The following is a 25,029-nucleotide window of genomic DNA, read 5'->3' on the forward strand; positions in this document are numbered from 1 at the left end:
CCCCACTTACACAGGGCACCCCAGCATTGCCAGTACCCCATCCTCAGGACACCCCGGCACAGCCAGTACCCCGCCCTCACAGGACACCCCGGCACGGCCAGTACTTCGCCCTCACAGGGCACCCCGGCGTGGCCAGTACCCCGCCCTCAGGACACCCCGGCACAGTCAGTACCCTGCCCTCACAGGGCACCCCGGCACGGCCAGTACCCTGCCCTCACAGGGCACCCTGGCACGGCCAGTACCCTGCCTTCACAGGACACCCCGGCACTGCCAGCCCTTGGACTGCAAACTCCCCTAGAGTCGCCTGGACTTTCACAGGGCTTACCTCCACCCCCCGCGGGAGGCACAGGCCTTACCCAGGCCTCTAGGGTGCTTATCGCTCCGCCGCCCTGTCTGATTGGCATAATGTCATCGAGGAAACCAGATCCCTGGACTGAACTGAGACAGTGAAGAGCTGGTGCCAGCAGGTAAGCTCTGAAGGTGAGCTGCCACGCTGGCCACCTGAAGGCTTTGCTGGTCTCCTCCAGGAGGGTAGAGAAGGAAGCACTTACCATTGGCTGCATGTCGGTGCCACGGGCGGTGATTTTGTCCAGTAAAGGTGCCGCATCCAGGTGTCAGCTGATTGGTGTTGCCACGGGTTACAGTGTGACCAGCGGTCACTCCACTCCTATCTGGCAAGTAGTGTGGAGACCAGAGGAGTCCCTCAGTCACAGTTCCCCAGTTTCTAACGTGGGACCTAATCGCTGTTTCCCAACGTGGGGGGCAGGCCTGGGGGCTTCCACAGGACGCCCCCTCCTCCAGCCGGGGGGCCGTGGGGGTGCTGCGGCTGGCTGATTGTGGACAGCCCAGCCTATGTTCTGGGGAGACGGGGATGCCCACGGGAGGGGCTGCACCCCGTGGGCTCAGAGATTCAGGCCAGAGCCTCGTCTGACCAGCACTGGTGGTTTTCAGGAGTGTGGCTCTGCCTCGGGTCAGAGCCATCGTCCAGGAGCCCCCAGCGTGTCCGAGGGTCCACCCCAGGGTCCCCCCCAGCGTGTCTGAGGGTCCCCCCCAGGGTGTCCCAGGGTCCCCCCAGTGTGTCCGAGGGTCCTGCCCAGGGTGTCCGAGGGTCCCCCCAGGGTCCCCCCCAGTGTGTCCTAGGGTCCCCCCAGCGTGTCTGAGGGTCCCCCCAGGGTGTCCCAGGGCCCCCCCAGCATGTCCGAGGGTCCCCCCAGGGTCCCCCCAGTGTGTCCTAGGGTCCCCCCAGCGTGTCTGAGGGTCCCCCCAGGGTGTCCCAGGGCCCCCCCCAGCGTGTCCGAGGGTCCCCCCAGCGTGTCTGAGGGTCCCCCCAGGGTGTCCCAGGGCCCCCCCCAGCGTGTCCCAGGGTCCCCCCCAGCGTGTCCGAGGGTGCCCCCAGGGGGTCCAAGGGTCCCCCCCAAGGTCCCTCCCAGCGTGTCCGAGGGTCCCCCTAGCGTGTCCGAGGGTCCTCCCAGGGTGTCCCAGGGTCCCCCCCAGCGTGTCCAAGGGGCCCCCCAGGGGCCCCCCAGCGTGTCCCAGGGTCCCCCCAGGGTCCCCCCCAGCGTGTCCGAGGGTCCCCCCCAGGGTGTCCCAGGGTCCCCCCCAGCGTGTCCCAGGGTCCCCCCAGGGTCCCCCCCAGCATGTCCGAGGGTCCTCCCAGGGTGTCCCAGGGTCCCCCCCAGCGTGTCCAAGGGTCCCCCCAGGGTCCCCGCCAGTGTGTCCGAGGGTCCCCCCAGCGTGTCTGAGGGTCCCCCCAAGGTGTCCCAGGGTCCCCCCCAGCGTGTCCAAGGGTCCCCCCAGGGGCCCCCCAGCGTGTCCGAGGGTCCCCCCAGGGTCCCCCCCAGCGTGTCCAAGGGTCCCCCCCAGCGTGTCCGAGGGTCCCCCCCAGGGTGTCCCAGGGTCCCCCCAGCGTGTCCGAGGGTCCCTCACCAGGGTGTCCCAGGGTCCCCCCAGCGTGTCCGAGGGTCCCCCCAGGGTGTCCCAGGGCCCCCCCAGCATGTCCGAGGGTCCCCCCAGGGTCCCCCCAGTGTGTCCTAGGGTCCCCCCAGCGTGTCTGAGGGTCCCCCCAGGGTGTCCCAGGGCCCCCCCCAGCGTGTCCGAGGGTCCCCCCAGCGTGTCCGAGGGTCCCCCCCAGGGTGTCCCAGGGTCCCCCCAGCGTGTCCGAGGTTCCCCCCCAGGGTGTCCCAGGGTCCCCCCAGCATGTCCGAGGGTCCCCCCCGGGTGTCCCAGGGTCCCCCCCAGGCTGAGAGTCCTGAGCGCAGCGGCTGGGGTTCATGTGCCCACCCCCGCCTACACATCACCGTGCGGGAGACCAGCTGCCTCCTGGACACCAGGTCAGAATCCCCCTGCAGCCTCCTGGTCAAGGGGCCCCACCTGGGTCGGCACAGGACGCTGGGAGCAGCCCCTGCCCCCCAAGACAAAGCGAGTGGCGGGCACCCCTGCTGCGAGAAGGGGCCGTGGATGCCAGCACTGACCCAGCCCTCGCCCCCAGACCGCCGCGTGGCAGGCCAGTGATGACGGCCAGCCGGGCCCCCCACCAGGGTGGCTGCCCCACCCAGCAGAGCTGGCGGGACAGGCTGGCGTGACCAGTGTCCTGCTCTGGCCTTGTGGGTTCAGGGGTGCCCATCTGCAAGAGGAGGGCCCAGTCTTGGCAGGGGCGCTGGTCAGCCTGGCTGGCAGGGCTCACTTGGCCTGTGGTCCCGCCCAGCGGCCACATCCAGCAACTCCAGTCCCGTCCTATAACCGCCCGCCGTGAAGCAGGCCCCGGGTAACGTCCACACCCTGTGAGCCCCTGTGGGGCAGCTCACCCTCTGGGGGGACTTTGGGTCAAAGCTTCAACCAGGGGCCACCTTCCAAGCTCGCCCACGCCTACGGTGTCTGCCCCCTCCCAGCACCCACCCAGGCAGCCTCAACATCTGCCTTGATCACTGTGGACCCTGCCTCTTCCTAGAAAGTGGCACAGGTGCCACCGCATGGCACCCACACCTTCCCCACCAGCCTGACTGCCTGGGACTCACCTGTGCTGCTGTGTTGACAGTTGGTTCACTTTTATTGCTGACGACGTCCCTCCCCATGTGGACCTAGAATGGTTGGCCCTGTGGCCTGTTGAAGGACATTTTGGTGGTTCCCAGTTTGGGGGTATTACCAATAAAGCTGCTGTGAACATTTGCATGCAAATCTTTGTGTGGACATGTAGTAATTCATCCTTTCCTGTTGGGTAGATACCTGTGAATGGGAAGCAGGCCTGTCCACAGTTCATCAGGCATCTGTCTATCAGATCTAGTCCCTTAAATCTATTTGTCACTTCCACTGTATACTCATAAGGGATTTGATCTAGGTCATACCTGAATGGTCTAGTGGTTTTCCCCACTTTCTTCAATTTAAGTCTGAAGTTGGCAATAAGGAGTTCATGATCTGAGCCACAGTCTGCTCCCGGTCTTGTTTTTGCTGACTGTATAGAGCTTCTCCATCTTTGGCTGCAAAGAATATAATCAATCTGATTTCAGTGTTGACCATCTGGTGATGTCCATGTGTAGACTCTTCTCTTGTGTTGTTGGAAGAGGGTGTTTGCTATGACCAGTGTGTTCTCGTGGCAAAACTCTATTAGCCTTTGCCCTGCTTCATTCTGTACTCCAAGGCCAAACTTGCCTGTTAACGCCAGGTGTTTCTTGACTTCCTACTTTTGCATTCTAGTCCCCTATAATGAAAAGGACATCTTTTGGGGATGTTAGTTCTAGAAGGTCTTGTAGGTCTTCATAGAACCATTCAAGTTCAGCTTCTTCAGCGTTACTGGTCGGGGCATAGACTTGGATTACCGTGATATTGAATGGCTTGCCATGGAAATGAACAGAGATCATTCTGTTGTTTTTGAGATTGCATCCAAGTAGTGCATTTTGGACTCTTGTTGACTATGATGGCTACTCCATTTCTTCTAAGGGATTCCTGCCCACAGTAGTAGATATAATGGTCATCTGAGTTAAATTCACGCATTCCAGTCCATCTTAGTTCGCTGATTCCTAGAATGTCGACGTTCACTCTTGCCATCTCCTGTTTGACCACTTCCAATTTGCCTTGATTCATGGACCTAACATTCCAGGTTCCTATGCAATATTGCTCTTTACAGCATCGGACTTTGCTTCTATCACCAGTCACATGCACAACTGGGTGTTCTTTTTGCTTTGGCTCCGTCCCTTCATCCTTTCTGGAGTTATTTCTCCACTGATCTCCAGTAGCATATTGGGCACCTACTGACCTAGGGAGTTCATCTTTCAGTGTCCTATCCTTTTGCCTTTTCATACTGTTCATGGGGTTCTCAAGGCAAGAATACTGAAGTGGTTTGCCATGCCCTTCTCCAGTGGACCACAATCTGTCAGACCTCTCCACCATGACCTATCCATCTTGGGTGGCCCCACACGGCATGGCTTAGTTTCATCGAGTTAGACAAGGCTGTGGTCCATGTGATCAGATTGGCTAGTTTTCTGTGATTGCAGTTTCAGTCTGTCTGCCCTCTGTTGCCCTCTCTCAATACCTACCGTCTTAGTGAGGTTTCTCTTACCTTGGAGGTGGGGTAAAAAGAAATGAAAAAAAAAGAAAAAGAAATGCAAAAAAGCAAAATGGCTGTCTGAGGAGGCCTTACAAATAGCTGAGAAAAGAAGAGAAGTGAAAAGCAAAGGAGAAAAGGAAACATATCCCCATCTGAATGCAGAGTTCCAAAGAAGAGCAAGGAGAGATAAGAAAGCCTTCCTCAGCGATCAATGCAAAGAAATAGAGGAAAATAATAGAATGGGAAAGACTAGAGATCTCTTCAAGAAAATAAGAGATACCAAGGGAACATTTCATGCAAAGATGGGCTCAATAAAGGACAGAAATGGTATGGACCTACAGAAGCAGAAGATATTAAGAAGAAATGGCAAGAATACACAGAAGAACTGTACAAAAAAGATCTTCACAACCAAGAGAATAATCACAATGGTGTGATCACTCTCCTAGAGCCAGACATCCTGGAATGTGAAGTCAAGTGGGCCTTAGGAAGCATCACTACAAACAAAGCTAGTGGAGGTGATGGAATTCCAGTTGAGCTATTTCAAGTCCTAAAAGATGATGCTGTGAAAGCACTGCACTCAATATGCCAGCAAATTTGGAAAACTCAGCAGTGGCCACGGGACTGGAAAAGGTCAGTTTTCATTCCAGTCCCAAAGAAAGGCAATGCCAAAGAATGCTCAAACTACCGCACAATTGTATTCATCTCACACGCTAGTAAAGTAATGCTCAAAATTCTCCAAGCCAGGCTTCAGCAATACATGAACTGTGAACTTCCAGATGTTCAAGCTGGTGTTAGAAAAGGCAGAGGAACCAGGGATCAAATTACCAACATCCACTGGATCATGGAAAAAGCGATAGTTCCAGAAAAACACCTATTTCTGCGTTATTGACTATGCCAAAGCCTTTGACCGTGTGGATCACAATAAACTGTGGAAAATTCTGAAAGAGACGGGAATACCAGACCATCTGACCTGCCTCCTGAGAAATCTGTATGCAGGTCAGGAAGCAACAGTTAGAACTGGACATGGAACAACAGACTGGTCCCAAATAGGAAAAAGAGTCTGTCAAGGCTGTATATTGTCACCCTGCTTATTTAACTTATATGCAGAGTACATCATGAGAAACGCTGGGCTGGATGAAGCACAAGCTGGAATCAAGACTGCCGGGAGAAAATATCAATAACCTCAGATATGCAGATGACACCACCCTTATGGCAGAAAGTGAAGAAGAACTAAAGAGCCTCTTGATGAAAGTGAAAGAGGAGAGTGAAAAAGTTGGCTTAAAGCTCCACATTCAGAAAACTAAGGTCATGGCATCTGGTCCCATCACTTCATGGCAAATAGATGGGGAAACAGTGGAAACAGTGGCTGACTTTATTTTTGGGGGCTCCAAAATCACTGCAGATGGTGACTGCAGCCATGAAATTAAAAGATGCTTACTCCTTGGAAGGAAAGTTATGACCAACCTAGACAGCATATTAAAAAGCAGAGACATTATTTTGCCAACAAAGGTCCGTCTAGTCAAGCCTATGGTTTTTCCAGTGGTCATGTATGGATGTGAGAGTTGAACTATAAAGAAAGCTGAGCACCGAAGAATCGATGCTTTTGAACTGTGGTGCTGGAGAAGACTCTTGAGAGCCCCTTGGACTGCAAGGAGATCCTATCAGTCCATCCTAAAGGAGATCAGTCCTGGGTGTTCATTGGAAGGACTGATGCTGAAGCTGACACTCCCAATACTTTGGCCACCTGATGCAAAGAGCTGATTCACTGGAAAAGACCCTGATGCTGGGAAAGATTGAGGGCAGGAGGAGAAGGGGACGACAGAGGATGAGATGGTTGGATCGCATCACCGAGTCAATGGACGTGAGTTTGAGTAAACCTCGGGAGTTGGTAATGGACAGGGAGGCCTGGCGTGCTGCAGTCCATGGGGTCATAGAGAGTAGGACACAACTGAGCGACTGAACTGAACTGAACTGAGAAGCGGGCCAAACGACTGATGAGATGTGTGCTTGGCTCTTTTTGCCGATACAGCTGTGTGTGTGCGGCTCACTGCTCCAGGGCCGATGGCGTTGAGTACTAGGGTGTCTCACCACATTGCTAAGTTCACTGATACTGTAAATTTTGGTGACTTTTTTCTTGTCAATTCCATAGACTTGTTCACATAGATGATTGTGTCATTTACAGATCAAGACTTTACTTCTTTCTTTCCTGTTTGAACTGGCTTGACCCTCTAGCACGATACTGAATACCAGGGAGAGAGCAAACCCCAGGTCTGGCTCTGATGTAAGTGGGAAGCATCACTCTTTTAACAGTCCAGTGTGATGTTAGCTGGAATGTTTCTGCAAATGCCTTTTGTCAGGTGGAGGAAGGCCTTGTCTTTGCCAGTTTGCTGAGAGGATTTTGTTTTTTTAAAAATAACATCAGGACCAGGTGCTGGATTCTGTCCAGAGCTTTTTCTGCATCTATTGAGATAATCATGTTTTTACTTTCTGTTGATACGGTATGTTGCAGTGATTGATTTTCAAATGTTAAACCAACTTTGCATCCTTGGATAAATCCCAACTGATCATCATGTATTATCCTTTTTATATATATATTGTTGGATTTGATTAACCAACATGTAAGATGCTTTGCATCTGTGTTCATGCCCGATAGTGTTCTGCGGGTTTCTGGATTTAGCATCATGGAATGAGTTGGGAGGTAGCCCCTCCTCTCCCTTTTTGGGAGTGTTTGCATAGAATGGGTGTTATTTCCTTCTTAAATGTTTCATAGAATTTCTTGGTGAAGCCATCTGGGCCTGGTGTTTTCCTTGTGGGAATGTTTCCAACTAAAAATTCAAATTATTTAATAAATATATTCAGTTTTCCTACTTCTCCTAGAGTGAGTGGGGGTCTCCGCTCTGGCTGCTGGATGCAGGCGCTGTTCTTGCCTGCGGGCTCCCAGCCTTCTGGGTGGCTCTTCCCCAGCCTTGGATGCTTCCTGTCCACTCCTGGGCTGATCGGTCCTCAGCTGAAGCCTCCAGGCAACCTTCTGCGGGCCTCTGGGGCACCTGTCTGCATGGCTCTCTCCTCTCCAGGACTCTGCCCCATGAACTCCAGCCGTCACATTCTCCGGAACCGCCCTCCTTCTGGGCTCTGCCTGGGCCCCCCTGCCTGCACTGGGCTCTGGAAACTGCAGGGAGGGAAGGAGCGGTGACCCGTGACCCGCCTCACAGGGATGGCTGTCTCCTGTTGGGTGATTGCATCTTGGCTGCCGTCCCCAGCCAAGAGAGACCCAGGTGCTCTCTCTCTCACACACACATATATCTGAATTTTTTAAAAAATTATTTATATTTGGCTGTCCTGGGTCTTTGTTGAGTCCCACAGGCCTTCTCTAGCTGCGTCAAGCGGGCTTCTCACTGTGGTGATCTCTCTTGATGCGGGGCATGGGCTTCAGGCTCCAGCAGTTGTGGCGTAGGGGGTCAGTAGCTGCAGCTTGCAGGCTCTAGAGGGCTCAGTGGTTGCAGCACCCGGGATTAGCTGCTCCAGCACGTAGAATCTTCCAGGACCAGGGATTGAACCCGTGTCTCCTGAATTGGCAGGTGGGTTCTTATGCACTGCACCACCAGCTAAGTCTTCTGAATTTTTTTAATTTAAATATTATTTAACATGCAGAGAGCATGTAACTCTGGTCCCTGTTGCTTCATGGGGAGCAGAAGCTCGTACATTGGGGCCCTCAGCTCCCTAGAGAGCACTTCCCATCCTCAGAGGTGATTCTCGGCCCCTACCCCTGCTCCTGAGATGCCATTTCTCCAGGCTGTGGACCTGCCCTGCCTGCCCACCCTCACCTGTCCCAGCCTCTGACACAAAGCCAGGGCTCAGCTTGTCCTGGTGGAAAGAGGATGGTAAGAAGAGCAGATTAATACCTCCTGGGGCTCGCGGTGTCCAGCAGGTGAGAGATGGAAACTTGCAGTCCCCACCATCATTCGACGAGGCCGGATTGCAGATGAGACGACTGAGACCAGGAGCTTAGCTCATTGCCCAGATCTCAGTTTTAAAAGTGTTCATATTCCGGGGCCAGTCTCATGGAGGGGGAGCGGGGGCCGCTGGTGGGAGGGTTCCGTGGAAGCGGCGGCCCGGGCGGCGCGCGCAGGCTGGTCTGGCGCCGCGTGGGGAGCGCCGCGTCCCAGGCGGAGAGGCAGGCCCAGGCCTGGGGTCAGGAGGGGACTCTGGCGACCTCGCGGCCCGCCGCGCCCCGAGCCTCCGCCAGGGGGCAGCGCCTCCCCGCGCAGGAGCCCTGCCCGGCCGGGCGCCTTGCCCGCACCTGCGGCGGCTCCCCCGGCGAGACCCCTTCCCCCTCCCCCCCGCCCCGCCCACCTCATCTCCTCCCCGCACGGAGCCACCTCGGCCACTTCCTGCTTCCGACACCCCCTCCCCACACCTGCTGCAGGCAGCCTCCCACCTGTGTCCGCTCTGCACGCCCGGTGACGTCTCCCCACAAACCTGCCCGCGCGGCCCTGCGCGCCCTCACACCCCCCGCCCCCGAGCCCACCTGCCCCCTTTGTCCCAGGGCTCCTGTCTGCGACCCACCGCGCTGCCCTCACCGCCCTCGGGTAGGCGCTGAACGCCCGCTCCTGGCTTCCTGCCTGCTGCTGCTGAGCCTGACTCCCAGTTCAGCTCAGTTCAGTCGCTCAATCGTGTCCGACTCTTTGCGACCCCATGGACTGCAGCACGCCAGGCCTCTCTGTCCATCACCAACTCCCGGAGTCTACCCAAACTCATGTCCATCAAGTTGGTGATGCCATCCAACCATCTCATCCTCTGTCATCCCCTTCTCCTCCCACCTTCAATCTTTCCCAGCATCAGGGTCTTTTTCAATGAGTCAGTTCTTCACATCAGGTGGCCAAAGTATTGGACTTTCGGCTTCAGCATTAGTCCTTCCAATGAATACTCAAGACTGATTTCCTTTAGGATGGACTGGTTTGATCTCCTTGCAGTCCAAAGGACTCTCAAGAGTCTTCTCCAACACCACAGTTCAAAAGCATCAATTCTTTGGTGCTCAGCCTCCTTTATGGTCCAACTCTCACATCCATACACGACCACTGGAAAAACCATCGCCTTGACTAGACGGGGCTTTGCAGGAGGCTACCCGGGTCTGTGTCTGGGCCTCCACTCAGCGTGCAGGCAGGATGGTGAACACCCAGCTCACCACCCACGAGGTGGGCGCCCTACTGGCCCAGAAACAGGATTGGGGAACCGCCTATCGCTGGCTTGGAAGGAGTGGGCAGCCTAGGTTTCCATGGGCTGAAACCCTGATGGCTCACACCCCCTCATCCAGCTCTCCTCTGCCCTGGGGATACTAACCTGCAAGACCTCTCCAGTTCCAGTTTTCCCTGGAAGGCTTCCTGGAAGAGGGAACCCTAAGAGGAGAGAGCTTCTTCCAGAAAGGGTCCTCAGGGGAATAGCAGGAGCAAAGGTCCAGAGGGGCTGGAGGGAGTGCTGCAGGGGAGTGGGGGTGGGAGCTGGGCAGGACCCAGGCGTCCGGGGCCTCAGGGGTGGCGGGGTTTGTGTTGAGGGCACTGGGGAGCCAGAGATGCGTCAGAGTTGTGTTTTTAAGTGATGAGTCTGGGACTTCCCTGGAGTCCAGTGGTTGAGAATCTGCCTGCCAATACAGGGTGCACGGGTTCGATCACCGATCTGGGAAGATCCCACATGCTGTGAAGCAACTAAGCCCACGTGCCACAAGTACTGAGCCCATGTGCTGCGATTACTGAAGCCTGCACACCTAGAGCCTGTGCTCCCAAAAAGAGCAGCCGCCCCAGTCAGTCCGCACAACACCGGAAGAGTAGCCCCCACTAGCCACAGCTAGAGAAAGCCCTCTCACAGCAACAAAGACCCAGCACAGCCAAAAAGGAAATAAATAAATTTAAAATACATTTTAAAAAATGATGATTCTCAATTCCAGTGACGGGACAGGGAAGGGGAAGCCAGGGGAGCTTGGCCCACTGATTCAGGCCAGTGAGCTTGGGGTGTGGTCAGGTGATGGACGGAAGGAGGGCAGTCATGGGGGCCAGTGTATGTTGGTTGCTGAATAGGAAAGGGAAGGGCAGCAGGGCAATGTGGAGAAAGAGCCACAGGGCAGAGGGACTCCGCAGTGCGTGGATCCAGTCCTGAGCATCCCAAGTGCCTGGGAAATCGTGGGTAAATTACCTGTTTTCCCCGTGCCTGCATTTCTTCATCTGCACAGGTGACAGCAAGACGCCTGACTGATTGTGAGGATTAAAGGTGGTGCTGAGTTATTAATATCCTTGTGTTACCATCACTGGGCTTCCCACCTGGCGCTAGTGGTAAAGAATCCACCTGCCAATGCAGGAGACCCAAGCGAGGCAAGTTTGATCCTTAGGTGGGGAAGATCCCCTGGAGTAGGAAGGGCAACCCACTCCGGTCCTCTTGCTTGGGAAACCCCCTGGACAGAGGAGTCTGGCGGACTACAGTCCGTGGGGGTGCAAAGAATCGGACCCGACTAAGCGCATCTGCCCGCCATCGCTGGCAGATAGGAGGCCGCAAACCGCCAGGTGCGCTGTGGGAACACCTCTGCTCTCCGTCAAGCGGGTCTATGAGCCGAGGCGCCAGGGCGGGACCTCTGTGCCCCACGTCATGCCCGACTTGGCCCTCCCTGGAGTCGCCTGGGGTCAGAGCGGGGTCTTGGATCTTCCCTCCGTTCCCGACGACCACCGAGGGGCTCAGATATCGGAACGCTGACTGCCCAGCTGGAGCTCGATCAGGGACGACTCTGGAGGCATGCGGGGGGCTGTTGGCCTGAGGCTGGGGCCTCGGATGCAGGCGGCGACGGGTGCAGGTGCGAGGTGGACGGCGTGGGACCTGGAGGTGCGCGAGGCGGGGCTGGGCCGGGGCGGGATGGGGGCGCGGTGTTCTGCCCCCGCCGCGAGCGGGTGGGAACAAGCTGGGGGCGGGGCCAGGGGCCTGCGGGGGCGTGGCGGACGGGCGGGGGCGTGGCGGGGCGTGGCCCCGCCCCGGGGGACCGCCCCGCCCGCGGGCGTCCCGTACTGCTAGGGTTAAGGCCGCGAGCCAGGCGGTGGCGGGGCGGGCGCGCTCGCCGATTGGCGGAAAGTTCGGGCGCGGGGCGGGGCGAGGGGGGCGGGGCGAGGGGCGGGGTGCGGCGGCCAGGACCGCGCCGATTGGCGGGAAGTTCGGGGCGCGGGGCGGGGCGCGGGGCGGAGCGCGGGGGCGGGGCGAGGGGCGGGGCGCGGAGGCCACGGCTCGCCGATTGGCGGGAAGTTGTGTCTGGGCGGGGCGCGCGGCGGGCTCGGCGCTCGCTCCAGGAGAGTTGACAAAGCCCCGCAGGGAAGGACGCCTCGCGGCGCGGCGCCCCGGGCCCCTCGCCCCGCCGCCCCGGGATCGCGGCCCCGGCCCGCGGACCGCCCTCGCCGACCTCCTCGTCCCCCGCCCCGGCCCCGGCCCCCGATCCCCGCCCCGGCCCCAACCCGAGCCGCCCGCGCGCAGGTAGCGCCGCCCCGTCCCGAGGCCGGGCCCGGGGGCACGGGGCGGCGGGGTGCGGCGCCCGGGGCGGCAATGACCGCGCAGCGCGCCCCGCGGGCCCGGCCCTGAGCCCCGCCGCCCGCGAGCCCCGCAGAGGTGAGCCCCTCCGCGCGCCTCCGATTCCCGGGGCGGACTGGGAGGGCCGATTCCGGAGGGCCGGGGGCCGGGGCCAGGGCCGCGGGCGGGGGCGGGGGCCGAGCGTCCGGGTCCGCGCTCCGCGGCGAGGGCCCGGCGGCACCGGCACGCGCCGCCGCGGCTCGCGCCCCGCCCGAGTCCTGCCCGCGCCCCGCCCCCGCCCCTGCACCCCACGTGGGCCCCCCCAACGCAAATTTGTCCGCTAATGGCGCAGGCGATTATCTGCGGGGCCGCCGGTGTTGTGTGTCCCGCGGGCAGGGCCCGAGTTACAAGCGCCAGGAATCCAGACGGTGTTTGGAGGGGGGGCGGGGGAGGTCGGTAATTAGTGTAAACCCTTTGTCTGCCTTTGATACCCACGGTTCCCCCGCCGCCGCTTCCTCCGCCCGGAGCGCGCCAGGGAAGGCGGGGCGGCCCGCACCTCGGTCCCTCTCGGTCCAGGGCCGGGGTGCTGGCGGCCCCGGGGCCTTCGGCCGGGGGAGGGGGAGCGGGGCGGGGAACCCGCCCCTCCACCCGCGCGTCAGTGACCAGCCTTTGAATACCCCCCAGGTCCGCACTGGCCGAGATGACGCCGAGCCCCGCGTTGGTGCTGCCGCTGCTGCTGCTGTTGGGGGCCCTCCCGCCGGCCGCCGCCGCCCGAGGTGAGTGCTGGCGCCCAGCCCGGCGCCCCGGCCTCCGCCAGCGCCGCCCCTTTCCCTCAGGCCCTGAACTCTGCCACAGTGCCCGCCTGGCGCGCGTGCCTGCGCCCCGCCCCGGCTGGCCGCGCGCGGCCCGGCCCCTCACCCACTGGGCCCCCAGCTCACCCACGGGCCAGTGCAGCTCACGCGTGGGCCCCTCACCCAAGGGGCTCCTCAGTTATCTGCGGGGCCTCCCCTCTCACCATGAGGTCCCCCAGATCACCCACTCTATGGGCTCCCCCAGCTCTGGCACGGGCTCCCACACTGGCTGGCAGGGTGGGCTCTGGCCCCAGTTCCCCTCAGGACACACACATCCACCCACTGCTGCAGTTGACGGCAGCCACTGGTGGAGGATTTCTGGGCATTGGGCAGTTTGGCCACCGTGGACCCAGTTAGGACCCTGAGAACCTACAGAAACACCCTGGCGGCCAGGGCTGGGTGTGGGGACAGTGGGGACTTCTTGGCATGTGGGGCTAGTGACCCAGACCAGTGTCCTAGGCCTGTCCATCTCTAAGAAGGTGCAGGGTTAGGGCCAGGGGACTGAGGACCCAGCACACAGGGTCACTGCATGGTGGGGAGTAGGGGCGTGTCTTAAGGCAGACCCCGAGACCACCTACTTCAGGCCACAGAGTGTGTCTCTCTGTGGCATGTGCTCACCCACCTACTGTGCAAGAGGGCAGGCTCAGATACCCTTGGGGGGACGCCTGCCCCAGTGAGGGGCGTCCTCGGCTGACAGGCGATGGGTGATGCGAGCCTGTGGACTCCCACCGCCATGTCCGGCACTGGCCCCCTTCAGCTAGGCGGGACCTGCGCCCAGGCCGGCCCTGTAGGGCGTGCTGACCACTCCGGATCGTCCTTGCCCTGTCCACCAGCCCTCGGAGGCGTCGCACCCCTCCCCTGCCGCTGCCCAGCAGGCGCACCGAGCCCAAGCTGGCCTTATATGGCCACATTCGGGTGTGGGGTGGCGGGCGGCGGCCCAGGTGGGCCTCATGCCACGGTACCCCCCCGCCTGCCCTGCCGGGGACTGGCTGGCTCGCTTGAGGGTGGGGGCTGCCCAGGCGTGGCTGGGATGGCAGCGTCCAGGGTGCTGCGGACACTCAGGTCATGCCCAGCAAGGCTCCCCCACCCCCAGGGGCCGGCAGCTTGGACTCTGATTCCTCTTTTATCTGCTTGGACTCCCCTATCCCCGAACCTGCCTGTCCTCTGGCCACTTGGCCAGGGAGGCTGTGGAGGCCACTGGCCTGACCTGGTCACCGGCTGGAGCCTAAAGTGGAGGGGCGGGTGGCCGTGGGCCGTGGATGGCCTTGGGCAGCAGGGGCTGCCTTGGCCCCAAGTGGCCCCCAAGGGGCTACACCCCACTCGGTGCCCTTTGGCTGAGGCCTTGGGCTGCATGGTGAGGGCCCTGGCGGCCGTAGGGAGGTGGGAGCCACTTTCCAAGGGCAAGGGCCTCTGTGGTTTCTGGTGGGGGGGGGTGCTCTTCCTGAATCGTGTTGGCTTCTCCTCCAGGCCTGGACTGGAGGGCAGAGTCGTCTCAGGCCCTTCCCACTTGGCGCGTGAACAGGCTGAGTGTGGACCTTCTTCAGGCAGGCAAACCAGCGCAGAGAGAGTTTGGGTGGTTTTTTGAAGCCGCTTTCCCCGCGGTGTCACAATTTCTGGAATCAGTACATTTCTAGACTCAATATTTTTAAGGTTCCCCTTTTCCCAAAGTTTCACAATCTTGGTGGGTTAGTCTTAAACTTTTTTTTTTCAAATTTGAAAAAAGAATTTGGCTTTCTCCGTTTCCACTTTATTTCTCACAGTGGGAATTCGAGAGGTTCCGAATGAAGTGCCTTTTACAATTTACTTTGCAAGAAGTCATTTCCGGGTTTTCTGAGAAGTGCCACGTGTGGACTTTTCTGAGAATGGTGCAGTGGACGGTCTCTGACCAGCTGGCCCTGGAGGCCCCTCTCCCTCCCCTGGACCTGGCCAGTGTGCCCGGCCCGCCTTCTGCCTGTGGGATGGTGCAGACTTCAGGCAGACTTGCCTAGGGGCTGTGGTGGAAAGCTCTGCCGGGGCGTGTGAGTCCACGGGGAGGCGTGTGGCTGTCAGAAAGTCTTGTGATGTGTGTGCTGGTTGACCTCAGCCTCTGACTAGGCTGCGAGGGACCTCCTCCTCACCCCTCAGGCCCCTGCAGGCAGCACTGGCCAGCATGCGTCCCAGACCGAGGTGGACTCATAGGAGCCCAGCCCAGGCTTTGTGAGGTGGAGTGGGCCAGTGGCCCACTTATGTCTTGTCTTGGGCCCCACTCCTGGAAGGGAAAATAAATCACTGCCCCCTCTGCGGGGAGGAGGGAGCAAACAAAGTCGCCCTTGGCTGGGCCTGGAAGCGCTGCCTACCAGGCTCCATCTCCATTGCGCTGGGATCAATGGGCCCGAGTCCTGCCTGGCTATGCGGCCCTAACGAGGGAGTTGTTGGTTTTCTTCAGCAGCAACCCCGGCCTCTGGATCTCCTGGGCAGCCCAGGCCCCACGGACGTGCGGGGGAGGCAGGCTGAGGCCGCCCATCTTGGCCTCCTCTGGCCCATTCTGTGCCTCCATAGGTGACCGCAGCCTGGTGTGTCTGGGGGACGGCCTCAGTGAGCCGGTCAGCACGTGGAAGGAAGGGGTGCCCACCCCGGGGACGCCCTGTCCAGTGCGGCCCCCCACTCTTCCTAGCAGTGGTCACGGGTGCTCCAGTAAGCCCAGCCTGACTTCTCTCAGGGTCCAAGGCAAGCAGGGGCTGCCGTCCTGGGCTACCCCCAGTGGGTTTTGCAGCCCAGGGGTCCCCTTGAGGGGTGTGGAGCGGAGAGGCATGGGTGTCACAGGGCCAGGCGGGGTGGGCCTGGAAGGAGGGGTGGTCCTGGTCAGGTGAGGTGAGGAAGGCCTCCAGCAGCAAGAGTGTCGTGGGCAGAGGTGGGCAGCTCACCACGGCCGGGGTGGGCACGGCGCCTGGGCCTAGCGGGGTAGGGCCCTCGGCTGGGGAAGGGCCTGGGCTGGGCCGACGGGCTAGTCGGCTGAGGGGGGCAGCTAGGGAGTGGTCCACCAAGGCTTTGTGGGCTAGGGCCTCCATTCCCACCCTGTGTCCTGCCTAGTGGCTGGGGCAGGGCCTGGAGGTGGCGTGCTGAGGTGGGGGGTGCATGCCCGCATGGAGCACAGACTGGCCCGGGGGAGGGGGAGGTTTCTGGAGCTGTCCCCGAGCGCCGCCGAGCGTGGAGGCCGGGCAGGGAGCTGCCCCAGCCTCGGGGCTGCCGAACCCCAGGCTTTCCCATCTTGGCAGGAAACACAACTCCTTTTCTTCCTGCCGGGGAGTTTATTTTGTGAGAGATTTTCACAAGCTGTGTGCTGGATAACGGGGCCTGGGGAGCCAGCAGGGAGGAGGGAGGCCCCGGCTCCCGTGACGCTGACCCACGGGCGCCCTCAAGTCCAGGGCCGCCCTCCGCCGGCGTGGCAGCCAGTCTGGGTCCTGGTGGGGACGGTGGGGCTGGTCCCGGAGCTCACACTGAGGGTCCGGTGGCCCACCCTACGGCCTCCGGGGGCCTGGGGGCGCCCAGTTTGGGCCGCTCAGGCCTCAGGGCCTCGGGCCTGTCCTGGAGAAGCCCCTCGGGCCTCAGTGGAGCGGACATGGGACCCGGCCGGCTGCTGGGGGTTGGTCATCTGTGGCTGTAGCCTAGAGACCCCGCATTCGCCCTGAACGCCTGGGGGCTCCAGGCTCAGGAAGGGTCCTCTCACCTCCTAGGTGACTGCCCCTTGGGTGGTCTGGGCCCCGAAGCGCGTTACCCTGTCTGCTGTGTCCAGCACGGCAGGAGTGGGAGGCCCCGGTGGACAAGGGCCCTCTCCGCCCTCTGACAGCTGGGGGCGCGTCTGTGAGGTGGCGCCGGGGGGCAGGCGCAGGCAGGTTTGTGGGAGGGTCAGCACTGGGTCTGTGGACCCAGTGAGACCTTGACCCTGAATGAGGGCTGCCCAGTGTTCAGCTGTGCCCCTGGGTGGGTCCCGGTGCTTTCCAGTCACTGTCCCCCACTGGCAGTTCCCATGGGCACCCCCAGGGATGTGGCACCATCAGGGTGATGCTCTGGGCCCCCCGCCGGGGTCCTGGGGGGTGGTGAGGGTGAAGCAGAGCAGCCCTGAGGCTGGGCTTCCTCTGGAGGTGGAAGGGGCCCCTGGTGTCCACTCCCCTGCTGGGCGGCTGGGCAGCAGGTGGAGGGGACGCTCCCGCCGCCTCACTCCGTGGGGCAGGCCGTCCCTTCGCCACGCCCAGAATGGCCTGGTTTCTGGGGCAACCACCTGTCCTGCGGGTCCTACCAGTTCCACCGCAGATCCCCGTGGGTCCGGCCCCCGGGGGCCGCCCCGGGCCCGCTGGTGACCAGGAGCCTGTGTGCGTGTGCAGGTGTGCAGCGGGGCTGGGCGGGGTCTGCCCGCCTCCTGGCAGCCGCGTGGTGGTCCTCCCCCATGCCCACCTCCCACCCCAGGTGCTCCTGCCCTTCCTCCAGGGCCTCGCCTCCCTGGAGAGGGTGCTGGCGCTCACTGTGGGGAACTCCTCGGGTGTCCCACCCCCTAGACAGCCTACCATGCCTGGCACAGGTGTCCAGGGCGGCCAGGTGGGCTCGCCTCCGGAGCCCAGCCCCCTCCCCACCTGCTCGCTTAGCTGGTCCTGTGCAGCAGGGTGGCAGCTCCCGCCCGGCCTCCCCGACCCATAGCCAGGCGCATCGTGGTCGGCTTGATCCCCCCCAACCCCACATCTTGCCCCTGCCAGAGCATTCCTCAGGCTGGAAACTTGTGGGGCTTTGCAGGCCTTGCTGGGGACAGAGCTGCCCTGACGCACAGGCTGGGGGCTCAGGCACCGTCACCTCACCTGCTCTGAGGCCTCTGGCACCTGGGGCCTGGGGGGGACGGTGTCTGGCTCACCCCCCTTGAAGGGAGCTTGGGGTCGCAGGCCAGGGCCCGCTGAGCACCCTGGGCGGCGGGGAGGGGTGAAGGCCGACATTGGGGGTGTCCCCGCTCCCCACGGCCAGGCCCCTGGCAGCCTGTGAACAGAGCAGAGTGTGGGTCCAGACGGAATGGCCAGGGCCGCTCACCCTGCCCCCAGGAGAGGGACGGGGGCACGGGGGTCAGGGGGCCACCTCAGGTGGGCAGAGGCCGTGAGGCACGGGGTGTTGTGGTTTGGGGCAGCCCCCGGGGCCTGTGACGATGACTTGGGGGTGCATGGGGGGTGGGGGGCTCCAGCTGAGGGACCCTTCTCCATCCCCCCAGTGCCTCTGCCCTGGGCCCCTGGAGGGGTGTCAGCTGGGGTCGCAGCAGGGTCTTGTTATAGCAAACCTGGGGAAATGGAGCCCCCAACCAGGTGCGGAGGGGCCAGAGCCTGGGGGTCTCCAGTGCTCAGAGGAGGGGGGTCTGAACCCCCTGTTGGGGTGTGCATCTGGGGGACAGCATACGGGGGTAGCATCGTGGCCGCTTGTGGCCCCAGCTGTGGGTTCCCCAGTGGCTCAGGGGTGAAGAGTCCGCCTGCAGTGCAGGAGCCCCAGGTTCAACCCCTGGGTTGGGATATTCCCTGGAGGAGGGCACGGCACCCCACTCCAGTGTCCTCGCCTGGAGAAGCCCATGGACAGGGGAGCCTGGTGGCCTACAGTCCCCAGGGTCGCAAAGAGTCCCACCAACTTAGCAAGTGAAACAACAGCAAGCAGCTGCAGAGCTTGGGGAGGAGGGGGGGGAGGAGGGGCGACGCCCCCTCTGCCCAGGACGCGATGCTCAGCCTGCCGCCTCTACGCGCCCTTTGCACCTGCCTGTGCCCCAAACCTCCCAGCACTGTGGCTCTGGGGAGGTGCTAGGTTGGGCCTTCCTGGAGGCGGCGCTCTAGGGAGGGCCTGCCGGGAGCTGAGGGGCCGTCCCCCTAGGCCCCCCCCTTCCCAGGCCCCTGCAGGGGCCCCCAGGTCTCCAAGCGGGCCTCAGTTTCCCACAGCAGAGCGTTGGGATGCCCCGTCCAGGTGGAACAACGGGGCTTGTGTTTCCCAGGCTAAATATAGAGCTGCCGCAGCCGTGCTGACGGCCAAAACCCCCAGGAGTCTGGGGGGCCGGGCCTCCCGCCTGTGAGCCTGCGGGGGTCTCTGCAGAGGCTGCGGGGCTGGCCTGGTGTCTGGGTCCCCGGGGAGCGCAGGTGGGGGCGGGGCGGCCGCGCGGGAGGGGCTGTTTGCTTTGGGATGAGGCTGGCTCCGGCCTCCGGCTCCGGAGCACTGCCTCATCCTCCTCCGCTCAGGCCGGCCGGCTTGCAGGGCCACACTTCCGGCCCATCTGGCGGTCACTGGGCCCTGTCCCTCCTCTCCACAGTGACCCCGGGCAGCGTCCCCGCCACCCACAGTTGCCCCACCCCCCCTTCTGAAGGCCTCCTTTCGGGGACAGGGAGGGCCCGCATGGTTGGGCTGGCCCCTTCTCTGCCACTGAGGCAGGCTCCTTAGGGGGTGGGGGTGTTGGGGAGAACCCAGTGGTGCCTGCAAGTTGTGGTAGGGACAGGCAGAGCCCCAACGGGGAGGCTCTGCATACACGTGTGTCTGTGTGGACACATGTGGGTCCGCACGTGTGATCCTTGTGTCCAGGTGTCAGCCGGGGGGGCCGGGGGCGGGCTGGGGGTACCCTCTTTGTCCTGAAGCCTGGGAGGCCCCTGGGGATGGTGGAATTTCAGGCGGTGACAGGTGGCAGACAGGGTCCGCCTGGGAATGAAGCCTGGACCCTGGGCAACCTGGTTGGGTCCTCGTGGGGTCCAGTTGTCTGGCTGCCCTGACGGCACCCTCCCCCCCCGCCCCCCCCCCCGTGAGCTGACTGGGTGCCTGGGGGCGGGCCCTGCAGACTGCCGAGTCATTAGGGAGAGGTGGTCAGGGGAAGCAGGAGGGCTGGCTGGCCAGGGCAACTGCCTGGCGGGAGTGCAGCCCCCTGAATAGGCGCAGGATGTGGGGGCCGAGGGGAGGTGCCCGGATCTCTGTCTCACACCCTCCCTGCCTCAGAGCCCCAGAGAAGCTGAGCCCAGGGCTGTCAGCTTGCCCATCCCCCGGGGGCATGGCCTCCACCCTCCTTCGGCACCCCAAGCAGGGGCGACGGGGGTCTGTGCCCTGCGGGGGCCCTGGGAGCCGCAGCGTCTGCAGGACCCACAGGAGCACTCTGGTTGCAAAGCAGCAGTGGAACCAGCTGGCAGCTGCATATTGAAGAAACACCAGCTGGTTACTGAAAACACACGCCGCCCTTGGGCCCTGAGCGATAGCATCTCAGAGCAGCCACGCCAGGCCGTGGCCCTCCTGGCCTCAGAGTGGTGGCCTCGAGGGGTGGAGGCGCCTTCCAGTGGCGGGTGGCTGGAGTCCCGGGAGCCAAGCCCAGCCAAGCCCCTGGGAAGGGCAGCTGAGTGCCCGTGGCTGCCTCTCCTGGTCTGGAGGGACAGTGGGTGGCTGCCCACGTGAGAGGCCCGAAGCCCCCGTGGTCTTCCCACGGTGCTGGAGCTTCACACGGGCCCGAGCTCAGGCCATGGGCACGGTGGGGGCTGAGGGTCCCCTGGAGGTAGCTCCGTAGCCTCGTGGTGTCCGCGGTGTCCTTCCCCGTGGCCGTCCCCTGTTGCCATCTAGACCTGATCACCCCCACTGTGCCCACACTTGACCCTGGAGGAACTGAAGCTGGACCCAGGCCGGGGGCTCAGGCACGGTCAAGGGCACCATGGCCTCAGCCCAGGACTCCAGCTTCTCCCACGGGAGAGAGTAGTCACCCAGAGCTGGGGTGCCCAGCTGCTTGCCCCTGACCCCAAGGCCTCGGTGACCTGGTGTGGCCCGGCTGGCAGCGGGGAGGCTCTTGTCCGGGCAGACAGACCCGGCTCGGTGTAGCCCGGGCACAGCGCGCACAGATGCAGAGACGCTCGCGTGTGCGTACCCCGTCCCGTCCGTGAGGGGCTGTCCTTGCTGGTGTGTGCACGTGCGTCCTGGGCGAGCCGGTCTTCCCGGCTGGTCGGGAAGGTCCTTCCGGCTTCCGTGCGAGAGCGCGCAGGGGCCCCTGTGGTCTGGGCGGGGGGCGGGCGTCTCTGTGTGGGGTCCTGGTGGGCTCCCGGCAGGGGCAGCCCTCCCCCGGCTCCCAGTGCCCACACCGCCCGCACCCTGACCGGCCCCCTGCCAGTCCCCTCCTCCCTGATGGAGCCCTCTGACCCCCACAGGGCCCCCGAGGATGGCGGACAAGGTGGTCCCGAGGCAGGTGGCCCGGCTGGGCCGCACAGTTCGGCTGCAGTGCCCTGTGGAGGGGGACCCGCCGCCACTGACCATGTGGACCAAGGACGGCCGGACGATCCACGGCGGCTGGAGCCGCTTCCGCGTGCTGCCCCAAGGGCTGAAGGTGAAGGAGGTGGAACCGGAAGATGCCGGCGCCTACGTGTGCAAAGCCACCAACGGCTTCGGGAGCCTCAGCGTCAACTACACACTCATCGTGATGGGTCAGTGTCAGGGTGGGGCCGTGCGGCGCGCGCCGTTCGGCTCGGCCAGAAGGCAGCCCTTCCCGGAGTGCCCACCGCCACCCCCACGCTGCCTGAACCTGACCGCTGCCCCCAGCCCGGGCCTGCCTCCTCAGGTCACACCTCGGGCGGGGGGGCCTTTCCTCCCGGCCTCTTCTCCCCCAAAGTTCTGCCGACCTGAGGGCCAGGGCCGGCTGGCAGACGGCAGGAGTGGGAAGGGGGGCCCCAGGTCGCACCGAAGCGCAGCCTGGTGGGCCAGGCCGGCCGGTAGCCTTGGTGTCGGCCGTGACTTTGAGGCTCAGGTTTCCGAGTTCAGAGGGGCCGCTGGGAAGCGAGGGCCTTGTGTTCTCCTCTGCCTCCGGGGCCCGGGCTTGGGGACTGGGCGGCGCCCCAGCAACACGCCCTTCACTCGCTGGTACCAGGCGCTGGCCTGGCCCTCCCCCACGGGTGCCGGGGCAGCACAAAGGAGGAGCCTGACCCACACGCCCCTCCGCTGGGTTCCGGGGTGGGGTCGGAGAGCCTGGCCTTGGTCCTGGGCCCTGGAGGCGGCGGCTGTCCCCGGGAGGGGGCATTCCTCAGCATTCCCCGCGCCCCCCCAGGCCCCGCAGGCCTTCTCTGGACTGTGGAATGGGAATACTGTGGGTGTCCCCCCACCACGTCCTTTCAAAGGGGAAGATGACCAGGCGGTATGCGAGCCATGTCAGTTCATCGAGCCCTCGGCCCCTTGATGTGGGCTAGGGTTACTGCAGCTGCTGGCGGGCTCCAGCCCCCACCGCCCCCAGGCCTTGCAGACCCCCGGGAGCCAGGGTGGGAGAGCCAGACCTCCGTCCCACCCACGCCTGGCGGGGTCACCTGCGCCCAGGGAGTGGGCCGGGAGGCGGCTCCCGCCCAGCTGTCCCCGGGATTCTGAGCCGCGGGTGTGCTGGAGCCTCCCAGCTGGGGCTGGGGCTGGGGTCCATGCTGGGGTCTCACAGGGGCTACTGAGGCCCCTCTCACGTGCCCCCCCAACACACAGATGACACCAGTCCAGGAAGGGAGAGCCCGGGGCACGACGGCTCCTCTGGGGGCCAGGAAGACCCAGCCGGCAAGCAGTGGGGTGAGCAGAGGGGCGTCAGGTGGGCTAGGGGCTGGGTCTTACCGCTCGCCCCGCCCTGCCGGGCCCTCTGACCTCCACGCCTCCCTCCCGCTGCAGCGCGGCCCCGCTTCACGCAGCCCTCCAAGATGAGGCGCCGCGTGATTGCGCGGCCCGTGGGCAGCTCCGTGCGGCTCAAGTGCGTGGCCAGCGGGCACCCGCGGCCCGACATCATGTGGATGAAGGATGACCAGGCCTTGACCCGCCCGGAGGCTGGTGAGCACAGGAAGAAGAAGTGGACGCTGAGCCTGAAGAACCTGCGCCCTGAGGACAGCGGCAAGTACACGTGCCGCGTGTCGAACCGCGCGGGCGCCATCAACGCCACCTACAAGGTGGACGTGATCCGTGAGTTCCGGGCGGGGCGGGGCGGGGCGGGGCGGGGCGGGGCGGGGCGGGGCGGGGGCAGGGCTGCCGCCCCGGGGCCACGGCCAACGCTTGCCCCTGCGCAGAGCGGACGCGCTCCAAGCCTGTGCTCACGGGCGCGCACCCCGTGAACACGACGGTGGGCTCCGGGGGCACGACATCCCTCCAGTGCAGAGTGCGCAGCGACGTGAGGCCGGTGATCCAGTGGCTGAAGCGCGTGGACTACGGCGCCGAGGGCCGCTACAACTCCACCATCGACGTGGGTGGCCAGAAGTTCGTGGTGCTGCCCACTGGTGACGTGTGGTCGCGGCCCGACGGCTCCTACCTCAACAAGCTGCTCATCACGCGCGCGCGCCAGGATGACGCGGGCATGTACATCTGCCTGGGTGCCAACACCATGGGCTACAGCTTCCGCAGCGCCTTCCTCACGGTGCTGCCTGGTGCGTGGGCCTCACCCCGCCCCGCCCCGCCCCCGGGGTCCCGCCCCGCCCCACCGGGCCCTGCCCGTGTGCACCAGCGGGGCGTGGGGTGCGCGAGCCCTGACGGTCCCTTCCTGCCGCTTCTCGGTTTCTCCCACAGACCCAAAGCCACCAGGGCCGCCCGTGGCCCCCTCGTCCTCCACCACCAGCCTGCCGTGGCCAGTCGTCATCGGCATCCCAGCCGGCGCGGTCTTCATCGTGGGCACCGTGGTCCTGTGGCTCTGCCAGGCCAAGAAGAAGCCGTGTGCCCCGGCCCTGGCCCCCCCGGCGCCTGCACATCGCCCGCCGGCCACAGCCCGCGAGCGCAGCGGTGATAAGGACCTGCCCACCCCTGCCCCCCTGGGCTCCGGCCCCGGAGTGGGGCTGTGCGAGGAGCTCGGGCCCCCGGCCGCCGCCCAGCATCTGCTGGGCCCCAGCTCAGCCACCGGCCCCAAGCTTTACCCCAAACTCTACACAGACACGCACACGCACACACACTCACACACACACTCACACGTGGAGGGCAAAGTCCACCAGCATCAACACATCCACTACCAGTGCTAGGATGCCTCGGGGCAGGCTTGTGGAGGCCACGGCCAGTGGCAGGCTGGGGGTGGAGGGCCAGGAGGGAGGACAGACCATGGGTCCGTCTCCCCATGCCCCGTGAGATACACACACACGTGGACGCACACACACACACGACATACCTCTGGACACACATACACACACATACACACACACACTCACTCAGACTGAGAAACCTTTGGGAAGGTCTGTATTGTAACCGCAGTGCGCATGTGGCGACTGGCTAGCTCATGAAGGAATCCCTTGGCCCTGCGAGGATTTCACGGGGGCCATGGTCACCCCCCCACCCTGGCCTGGCAGGAGATCTGAGAGGCACCCTGGCTTTGCAAACCAAAAGCTCCGACCCCTTCCCTATGCCCGCTGCCTGTGTCCCTGCCCAGGCTATTTTTGCCACCACCTGTCCTGGTGTCCAGGAGTCCACCAGTACCCTGGAGGGGGGTCGGGCGGAGCAGTCCTGGGCCCTGTCCCGAGAGGCTGGAGCCAGCTGGGGGCGACTTCCGTCCCACCTGGCCTCCCACTGCCAGAGAGAAGGGGTCCTTGATATTTTATATTTAAGAAATTAAGATAATAATATTAATAATGATGAAAGGAGGGCTGGGCCACAGAGACTTGGCCTCTCCTGGGGCCCAGGACCCACCTGGCCTTGTGGCCAGGCTGGATGTCCACCCTGGGCCTGGGTATCCATCACCCCGTACCCATGGCCCCAGACCTCTGTAATTTTATATAGAGTTTGAGCTGAAGCTTCGTATATTTAATTTATTTTGTTAAACAAGAAAACGTGCATCCTTTTCCTCGAAGCTGGTGTTCCTTCCTGTGTGCGTGCGTGCGCCTGTACGCCAGGAGCCCCACAGCCAGGGTGCAGGCTCCGGGGCCCCAAGGACCCGCTGTCGGTGACCTGTACAAGCGCCTCTGGCCAGCCCAAGTCTGCCTGGGTGGGGGTCTGCTTTCTGTACTGATGTGCCCCCCACCCAGTCCTCGCCGCAGGGCCTGTGCTCCTCCCATCCCACATTCCGGGGCTCACTGCGTGGCCTCAGTGGGCAGGTGGGCTCTGGCCTGTCGCCGCAGGGCCCCGTCCACCCTGGGTGGGGCAGCAGTGCCTCCCCCTCGACAGGGAGACAGGCTCTGA

The 25,029-nt window shown here is 63.1% G+C and overlaps 1 protein-coding gene across 3 annotated transcripts; it reads left to right on the forward strand.

Moving 5' to 3' along the window:
• The first annotated feature begins 12,006 nt into the window (after window positions 1-12,006).
• Window positions 12,007-24,700, forward strand: FGFRL1 (fibroblast growth factor receptor like 1). 3 transcript variants are annotated; one of them, XM_081577612.1, is made up of 7 exons: window positions 12,007-12,172; window positions 12,758-12,849; window positions 21,075-21,347; window positions 22,381-22,461; window positions 22,558-22,842; window positions 22,947-23,300; window positions 23,440-24,700. In XM_081577612.1, the coding sequence occupies exons 2-7, from the start codon at window positions 12,774-12,776 to the stop codon at window positions 23,880-23,882; spliced, it is 1,512 nt and encodes a 503-aa protein (XP_081433738.1). In that variant the 5' UTR covers window positions 12,007-12,172; window positions 12,758-12,773; the 3' UTR covers window positions 23,883-24,700. The 3 variants fall into 3 exon arrangements, with proteins under 3 accessions (XP_081433738.1, XP_081433747.1, XP_081433756.1); XM_081577621.1 differs by lacking the exon at window positions 12,007-12,172 and adding an exon at window positions 12,390-12,525; XM_081577630.1 differs by lacking the exons at window positions 12,007-12,172; window positions 12,758-12,849 and adding an exon at window positions 13,932-13,986.
• Window positions 24,701-25,029: the final 329 nt, after the last annotated feature.

The sequence above is a fragment of the Giraffa tippelskirchi genome, chromosome 1 (genome assembly GCF_054371585.1).
Source record: "Giraffa tippelskirchi isolate mGirTip1 chromosome 1, T2T-mGirTip1v1.2.pri, whole genome shotgun sequence".
Taxonomy (NCBI): Eukaryota; Metazoa; Chordata; class Mammalia; order Artiodactyla; family Giraffidae; genus Giraffa; species Giraffa tippelskirchi.